Source organism: Pollachius pollachius (assembly GCF_949987615.1).
Source record: "Pollachius pollachius genome assembly, chromosome: 11".
Lineage (NCBI taxonomy): Eukaryota > Metazoa > Chordata > Actinopteri > Gadiformes > Gadidae > Pollachius > Pollachius pollachius.
This window is the reverse complement of record NC_136944.1, coordinates 7,696,012-7,705,349: the sequence shown is the minus strand read 5'-3', so window position 1 is coordinate 7,705,349 and position 9,338 is coordinate 7,696,012. Positions and strand designations below refer to the sequence as shown.

Sequence of the window (9,338 nt, the reverse complement as noted above, 5' to 3'; positions counted from 1 at the left end):
GAGGCTGCTCTTTCTGTTGACGGCACTGAGGCCTGAGCTCAGGAAACAACTGCAGGAAGTGAGTTATAAGTTGTTACTTTTAAAGAGCTGATGTCAAACTGCGGCTTTATTTGACTCCCATGACGCCATAAGCGCCTAACCTTACCTTCCGTTTGGGCCTCTTTGGGCACAAAAAGAAGACTGGGTTTGATCATGTTTTCATAACCACTTCGACTCATGGCTGATTTGGAACTCATCATGGACTTATTTTCTATTTTCTAACAAATTAATCTCCATTAAAGTGATGTGAAATAACTTTAAAGAACAAGAATATAACCCACAACAACAAACCTACGGGGAAAATGTATAAACTGACTGTCCCCAGAAGGAAGGATTGCTCTTTCTTCTTAAAGTTATTTCTTGACAACCTAGCAAGTATTTCCTTGCCTTTTAAATGACTTCATGGTTACGGGGATGTCATGTAAAGTGGGCATGTGAAGCCTTTTGAGACTAACAAACTAAATGGAGTCCCTTGACTAATGTCCACTTTTGCGTGTTCCCGCCTAGGAGCAGGGTGTGGCTATGCTGACGGCGGGCCTGAAGCAGTGTCTGGCCGTTCGGTGGGGCGAAGGCCACGACGAAGAGCTGGGTGAGCCCAGCCGGACGCCCCCAGCGGTCCCCAGGGAGGCCTCGGAGCGTGCCATCGAGATCCTGAAGACCCTCTTCAACATCACCTACTCCTCCCGCCGCCAGCAGCCCGACGAGGTCGGTCCTCGGGCCACGTGGGGGTCAGAGTTACAGGGGCCGCAGGTTGATTTAAAGGGGTGATGTTATGCCACCAGGTGTGAGTGTGATTAGCCGTTACAAGCTGTGTTTTTTTTTGCATTTTTATGCGTTATTATAGAGGGAGATAGACAGGATGGTATGCAAGATAGAGGGGAGGACAGGCGGCAAAGGAATCGAACCCAGCTAAGCAACATCTGCTGCAGTCCACTGGGTAGGCTGGCAGACTGATCTATCCGGCGCACAGCACACGGCTACGTGGACATGCCCACTTGTGATGTCACTAAAACACAGGAAGAGGACGGCTTTCAAAAGGCTTGTAGTGGTACACCTGATGGCATAATATCTCCCCTTTATGAGCCGAGATTGGATGTTCATTTTGTAAGAAACAGCATAGCCATCCATCAGCTATTATTGAGTGAAATATACTCTGAGAATATGGTACGAGTTGACTGCTCCTGTCTCTGTATGAGATTATTTCTATTTTAGACCAACTTATTTCGACCAATCAGGGGAGGGATTCCCTTATTGTCACAGGGAATCCATTTTACCTGTCAATCAGAGAAATCTGAACTGCAACCCCTTCTCGATGGCAGATAGGGAGGGAGCAGAGAGGGTTTCTCTCTCTTTTAACAATCCTCAAACTTAAATCTTAATTCTCACACCTTTAAATGTGAAAGGGAAAACCGAAAAAGTTACCAACTGTGAAAAATATAATTTGGCACTGTTGTCTTACAACTAGGCCTACACCCACATTGAATACTTCATTGATGGTTTAGCATCTGCTATAGAATTGTCAAACTATAAATAATTGAGTCTCTGTCATAATGAATGACAGGAGGAGGCTGCTCTCTATCGTCACCTGGCGGACATCCTCCGCCAGTGCCTTCTGCTGTCCTACGAGGACGAAGACCATTCAGAGGAGGTCCAAGGGTCAGAGAAGCTTGTTTGGACTGACGTAACATGCACTGCCATTCTCAAGCAACAACAAAGATATTAGTGTTTTTGTCGGTTAAATCTTACCTACAATATCTATAACCTCCTCACTACCGCCTCCTTTTTTGATCATTTCCAAAGACATGTCTAAGTACATCAATGTATAACTCCTGTGACGACCGCATTCATGACAGTGGTATGGCTGGAGACGTATCACCTCGTTGTGTAACATTTGTGTTCTGCACATTTAACAATGAAACGCAAAAACACTAAAACAAAGCAAAAGCGCATCCACCCCTTTGTAACGAGTGTGTGTGTGTGCTGAGAGACAAACATCAGCTTAGAGGTGGGTTGAGTTACCCTAGTTACCTAGCTAACCGTTACCGTGACGTTGGCCCCCCTCCTCCACAGGCACACGGTGAACGTGCTGTCGGCCCTGCCCCTGCAGTGCCTGGACGTCCTGCTGGCGGCCTCCCCGGGGGGGGAGGGGGAGGGCGAGGGGGAGGCAGGAGAAGCGGGGGTCAACATGGACTGTGTCCAAGCGCTGCTGCTCTTCATGGAGAAACGCATCGAGCGGGTGAGGATGCAGCGTCAGCGTGTGTGTGTGTGTGTGTGTGTGTGTGTGTGTGTGTGTCTGCTCTCAACGTGACCGCTACACATAGATACCATGGGGGAGTTGATGAGGATGGTTGTGGTGATGGTGAGGATGATGAAGACAGTGATGGTGATGATGATGATGATGATGATGATGTTGATGATAATGATGATGATGGGGAAGGTGATGATGATGAAGATGGGGACGATGATGAAGATGTCGATGATGATGAAGATGGTGATGGGGATGATAATGGTGATGGGGATGATGATGAAGATGATGATGGGGATGGTGATGATGATGACGATGTTGATGCTGTTGATGATGGGGATGGCGATGTTGATGATGATGATGGTTTTGATGATGATGTTGATGATGATGATGGTTTTGATGATGATGATGATGATGATGATGATGATGGTGATGATGATGATGATGATGATGATGATGATGATGAAGATGGTGATGACGACAAGCCCTGACACTGTTCTCCATGGCCTGTTTCTAACACAGGGCCAGAAGCTGAAGGAGAAGCTCACCCCTGTGCTGAACCTGCTGACTGAGAGCTGCCGGGGGCACAGGGAGCTCAGACACTACCTCCGCCACCAGGTGACCCTCGCTCTCTATTGATATCATCCATGTGTACACAGATGTATTAATCACTCACTACACTTCACTTAATGTCCCTTCTTTCCAATCGCTCTCTAAAGATATCATCCACGTATACACAGATGTATTATTCACTCACTATACCTTAATCAATTTCTCATCTTTCCATCGCTCTCTATAGATTTCATCCATGTAAACGTAGATGTATTAATCTCTCACCCCACTCTGATCTATATCTCAACTCTCTCCATCGCTCTGTATCAAACACAGGGCTGTAGACAGGGTTTTTGAAAATAGTCACACTTCTCTCTCTCTCTCGCTCTCTCTCATTCCTGAAAGACACTCTGAGAATAATTACGAGCGAGCTCTCTCCTACACGGTAATCACAAGTGGCCCTGAGTGCGTTTAACGTGCATTGAAGGCTTGTAATCCTGACAATTGCAGACGCCTCCTTCCCCTATTACACTCCTTGTCTCCTAAGGAGTCCCAGCTCACTGACTGGCGACAATGCCAGATACTTCAACTGTAACAGCGTCTATCAGTATCCACTTCTAAATAACTATTCCTGAACATAGGAACACTTGATATTCATTGGATGGGTGAATTACATAATATATTGCATATCTTTAATGAGATCATATATAATTACAATATTCATAAATATTGTAGCGTATTTTATATATAGTAATATATATGATATACTTGTTTTATAATATGTTTTTATTAATTGATGTAGATAAAGATATAATAAAGTATGATAAGTGAATCCGGACCAAGCATCCAGGTATCCAGTGTAGATGATGACCTGGATACCTAACCCCACCCCCAGATCCTGCCCCCGCTGCGTGACGTGGCCCTCAGACCCGAGCAGGGGTCCACCCTGAGGGGCCGTCTTGTGCGGCTCATGACCCACATGGACACGGAGGTCAAGCACTGCGCCGCCGAGCTGCTGTTCGTCCTCTGCAAGGAGAACGGTAGGGGAGCACTCAGACGCAATAGCACATATTTATGTATATATATATATGTATATGTATATATATATATATGGAGGTGCCGTCGGTAGTGTCGGTCTGATGGGGTTGCAGGGCTACACAGGCCACGTTATACCTCCGGCACTTATGCCCTCCAAAGGCCAGAGGAAAAAGCTTGTATAATTATCAAGCCGTGAACCTCAAGGTTTGCCGCCGAGAGAAGGGACCTGCCGCAGCTGGGTGCCATAATGGACAGACATGTTGCCTGACGAGCAGAACAATTGAAGAAAAATGGTTCAGTCAGAAGGGTGTCACCAAGGCTACAGCGAAGGCCAAGACAGACGTCTTCCATTGAGTCTTCCAGTGCGCAGATCCACAGAGAAACACTGTGTCTTTAATCAGTTGCTATGCACCAACTGCTTTTCAGCAGTGGATTGCTAAGGATTGTGCAACATCTGTAGCACTTGGATGTAAAGCTATCATATATATATAAGGTATTTTTAGCAGGGCAGGCTTGGTCTCGAGACAACGTTTCCGGATTTACATATTTATATTCAAACACAGACAGTATATATATATAATAAACAAGGAGCAATAGACACACACTCACTCATTCCTTCTGTCCCTGCAGTAAGTCGATTGGTCATATACATATATATATATATATATATATATATATATATATATATATATGTATATGTGTGTGTGTATATGCAGTACATATAAACATCCACACACTGACTGACTCCTTCTGTCCCTGTAGTACGTCGCTTCATCATATACAGTACACATACAGTACATATATATATATATATGTGTGTGTGTGTATATAAAGACATATACATCCACACACACTGACTCCCTCCGTCCCGCAGTGAACCGCTTCGTCAAGTACACGGGCTACGGCAACGCGGCCGGCCTGCTGGCGGCCCGCGGCCTGCTGGGGGGCCGCCAGCAGGCCGCGGCGGGCCCGGGGGGGCCGCAGTACTCCAGCGACTCGGACTCGGACACGGAGGAGTACCGCGCGGCCAAGAGCCGCATCAACCCGGTGACGGGCCGCGTGGAGGCGGAGCAGCCCGACCCCATGCAGGGCATGACGGAGGCCGAGAAGGAGCGGGAGGCGCGCCACCTCATCGGCCTCTTCAGCCGCCTCTCCCGGTGGGTGGGGGCGGGTGTGTGTGTGTGTGTGTGTGTGTGTGTGTGTGTGTGTGTGTGTGTCGTGTGTGTGTGTGTGTGTGTGTCGGTGTGTCGTGTGTGTGTGTGCGTGTCGGTGTGTGTGTGTCGTGTGTGTGTGTGTGTGTGTCGGTGTGTCGGTGTGTGTCGTGTGTGTGTGTGTGTGTGTGTGTGTGTGTGTGTGTGTGTGTGTGTGTGTGTCGGTGTGTGTCGTGTGTGTGTGCGTGTGTGTGTGTCGTGTGTGTGTGTGTGTGTGTGTGTGTGTGTGTGCGTGTGTGTCGGTGTGTGTCGTGTGTGTGTGTGTGTGTGTCGGTGGGTGAGTGTGTGTCGGTGGGTGGGTGTGTGTGTGTATGTGTGTGTACGTGTGTGTGTGTGTGTGTGTGTGTGTGTGTGTGTGTGTGTGTCGGTGTGTGTCGTGTGTGTGTGTGTGTCGGTGGGTGGGTGTGTGTGTGTTTCTTTGGTGTCCGTGTGTGTCTGTGTGTGACTGTGTGTGATTGTGTTTATTTTTGGGTGCTTGTGTTTGTGTGTAACTGTGTGTCTTTGTGTGACTGTGTGAATGTTTGTGCTTGTGTTTATTTTTTGGTGTGTTGGTATGAGTGTGACTGTGTGGTTGTGTTTTTTTTGGAGTGTGTGTGTGACTGCGTGATTGTGTGCTTTTTCTTGTGTATGTGTGTGTGCATTTGTTTATAAAGACATTTGCACATACACAAGTTCACGTGTGTACATGCATACGTCCTTACTCTGTATAACCACTAATGTGTCTCTTTAACCTCTACCCTCCAGGGAACAGATCATCCAGCCAATGGGAATGATGACGGATGGGAGACTAGCGCCCATGTGTGGTCAGATCAGGAGCTGCACCGTGGAGGAAGAGGAGGAGGAAGAGGAAGAGGAAGGGGAGGATGAAGACTACATGGATCAGTAGCATTAGAGAGGAAGACAGAGAGGACTGGTGGGAAGTTAAAACTGGTTGCAAACTATGTCAAAATAAATTCCCGAAAACAGACAGACAGAGAGAAAGACAGAAACAAATGACAGAAAGAGAGAGAAATACATCAAACGTAATGATTTGAACAAAGGAAGACAGATATATGTACAGCCTGGCAGACAGACAGACGGACTTGGCAGGCTCATTTTATTTTTGATAGTCCTTTTTCATGTGCTTATAGACGGCATGCACCCCCACATACAGACACACACACACATACACAAACAAACACACACCCACACACACACACACACACAAATACTTTCAAACACACACACGCACTCTCAAACACACACACACACACTCCAAAATAAAACACACAATCATATGCACACACACAAACATGCATGCGTGCACACATACACACACACAAACACACACCACCATGCTTGTGAGCACACCTACACACACACACACACACACACACACACACACACACACACACACACACACACACGTCCTTGTTTCCATTGTAACAGAACCCCCTCTACTGAAGTAGGAGGGGTAGACAGGCAGCGGCCCCATTCTGAGCCAGGAAGAAAAGGAGAGAGAGGAGGAAAAGCCTGTGGACAAAATGTGCTACTTTCCTTCTCACCATGGCAACCAAAGCATTGCTCCCCTCTACGTTCTCTGAGATTCTGCCTGCTACTGACAATGAATAAATACCACCACTTATACCTTCAAGGGTGTGTTGCGATTTGATTCAAGGAGAGGCGCAGACATTCTGGGATTATGTGTGTGTGTGTGTGTGTGTGTGTGTGTGTGTGTGTGTGTGTGTGCGTGTGTGTGTGTCTGTGTGTGTTAGAGTGCATGCGTGTGTGTGTGTGTCTTTGTGTGTGTGTGTGTGTGTGTGTGTTAGCGTGCGTGCGTGTGTGTGTGTGTCTTTGTGTGTATGTTTGTGTGTCAGAGTGTGTTTGTTTGTGTGTTTGGTTGTGTATTGCCTTGGTCTTTTTTTCATTACTGGTATTTCAGTCTGCCAAAAAATCCATAATTGCCAGCGACTGGGATTTGAAGAGCCTTTACCTTGGTGCAATGTTTGAAAGCTCTTCACATGCATATGTTGGTAATATTTCATTCAAACACAGGTAAAAAATAATATATAGATTGAGTGAGCAGCCATTTAATGACCACTCCATTCCGGTGTATTTTAAATTGGTTCTACTGTAGGTAAAGTATTTTTCGTCTTGTAAGTAGCAAACTAGAACATGTTTTGTTCATAATTACTGTTTTGTACGGTTGAAGGTTAGATTTCTTTCCCATTACTTCTCTTAAAATAATAATTTTAAATTAATTGCTTATGTTTTTTGAAATAGAACGCAAGGCCTTCAGTTTTGGTTTATCCAAAATTGTTTATATTCATTTGTATTCTAGTACCTCAAATTAAGTTGTTATATATTCCCTCACGTTATGATGTACTCTGGTCCCTCACATTGTTATGTCCTATGGTCCCTTACACTGGGATGTACTATAGTCCCTCACATTGTGATGTACTGTATTTTCATCCTTTAAGCCCAGATTGCAGCTTTATTTCTGCAAATAGGATTCCACTTTGTTTGTTCGCTGTAATTAGTTTTCATTATTCTTTGGCCTGACCAAACTCCCAGAGGTAATAAAAAAAACAAATTTAATTTGGCTGTGATCTGAATATATATATTCCTCTGAAGGAATCCTATTCATTTACAAACAGGCCAGCAGCTATGGTACATCGTTTTTCAATCCACTGGCCAATATTAGATATGTTTTGCGCTCTGTAACTTGGCAACAAGCATGATACACACACATGCACACGGGCACTCATAAAAACACAAACCGACACACATGTGCACACACACACACAAACACACACACACACACACACACACACGCACACACACACACACACACACACACACACGGAAGGGGAGATGCCTGCTGCAGTTTGCTGTTTCCCAAATGTGCTGTCCAATAGTGAATAAAGGATGATTGTTATGATTATGATTATGTTTTCCCGTGCTCTGGTATTAAGGAAATAAAGAACGCGGTCAGCGGTTAATTTCGCCTCACAAAGCAACCCATCCTGCTCATCATAAGAACCGTAGGCATGAGAGGAGCACAACGGGGGAGTAGCCTGCATTCAAATAAAGACCTTTAAACAACAGACTTCAAATGCACAAGTTGTGCATGTCTTCTCTCTCATCTGACACACAGTGTGAGATCCGGTCCAATCAAATGTTACAATTCCTCTGATAGAGGATTTAGAGCAGATAGAACCGAATGCAGTTGAGATAGGATAGGGAAGTATTTGAATTTAGAAGGAACTGACCCCGACCACAAAATATTTGACACCTGTTAATTAGGATGTGAGCATATTCAACATTACCACCGGACAACAAATATATTGACCTGATTTCAAAATGAGTAAGTGAAATGAGATGAAGCACACAGGCATTGGCTTATTCATGGTCACTTCCATTGTTTTAACGGATTTATTTCCTTTTTGTCAAATACAGGAAGTTCATGTACAGAAATGGAACTGGGAATTTAGAGACTGAAGCAGCTGTACAATATTTACAGGTCAAAAACCAAACAAAAGATTTGCATGAGAGTTTACACAAAGAAGTTAAACTCCCCGAAAATAATATTAATAACAATAACAATGATGATCATAATGGACAACAAACAGATAAAAAGGACAAACTGTAAACACAGACTTTTAACGCTTTTTAAATCATCCCACCGCCATACTTTTCTTTTAGAAATGGACGGCCAATTTAAGTTTTTTATTTTTTTTCCCAGGCAAAAATCCCTTGCTTTCTCTCCTCTGTCACTGTCTTTTGGAGAACAAACAAATAAAGAACACAGATAGCATAGATTTAAATACATTATCCCCTCAATCTTTTTTCTTATTAAAGCTGACAGAAATGAGGGAATTCCTCGCAGTCCTTTGAGACCCTTCAAGTCCCTTCTTCCATCTTCAGTCTCTTTTTTTTAACTTGACCCGCTAGACATCGTCTAGCAGGCGGCTGGCGGCTCATTTAATGCGCACCGCAATAAAACATTATCATTATTATTCAAAAATAATAACAGCAAACAATCCCACATTTGGGAGGGTCCTTTTTAGTTTTTTTTTAGTTTTTAAAAATGTCCTTGTATAAATTATACAAACCATAGTTATTAATACATATTTATAGCGCTTAAATGTGTTGGTTTCTTGGTGTCGGTGTGAGCGCGTGTGTATTTGCTTCTGTGTCTGTCTGTGTGTGTGTGTGTGTGTGGGTATGTGAATGCGTGCGTGTGTGTATTTGTCGATACACATCTCAAACAA

The 9,338-nt window shown here is 44.5% G+C and overlaps 1 protein-coding gene across 1 annotated transcript in view; it reads left to right on the top strand.

Moving 5' to 3' along the window:
• LOC307083252 (chaperone Ric-8A) overlaps window positions 1-5,971 on the top strand; it is a gene marked incomplete at both ends in the record, with an annotated part of 9,126 nt that extends 3,155 nt beyond the window's left edge. The window contains 8 exons of the mRNA XM_079747085.1: window positions 1-58; window positions 547-744; window positions 1,601-1,695; window positions 2,110-2,275; window positions 2,807-2,902; window positions 3,732-3,876; window positions 4,749-5,031; window positions 5,830-5,971. The exon at window positions 1-58 is cut by the window's left edge and continues 78 nt beyond it. Coding sequence (XP_079603211.1) covers window positions 1-58; window positions 547-744; window positions 1,601-1,695; window positions 2,110-2,275; window positions 2,807-2,902; window positions 3,732-3,876; window positions 4,749-5,031; window positions 5,830-5,971 — 1,183 coding nt within the window. The remainder of the gene's footprint in view (window positions 59-546; window positions 745-1,600; window positions 1,696-2,109; window positions 2,276-2,806; window positions 2,903-3,731; window positions 3,877-4,748; window positions 5,032-5,829) is intronic.
• Window positions 5,972-9,338: the final 3,367 nt, after the last annotated feature.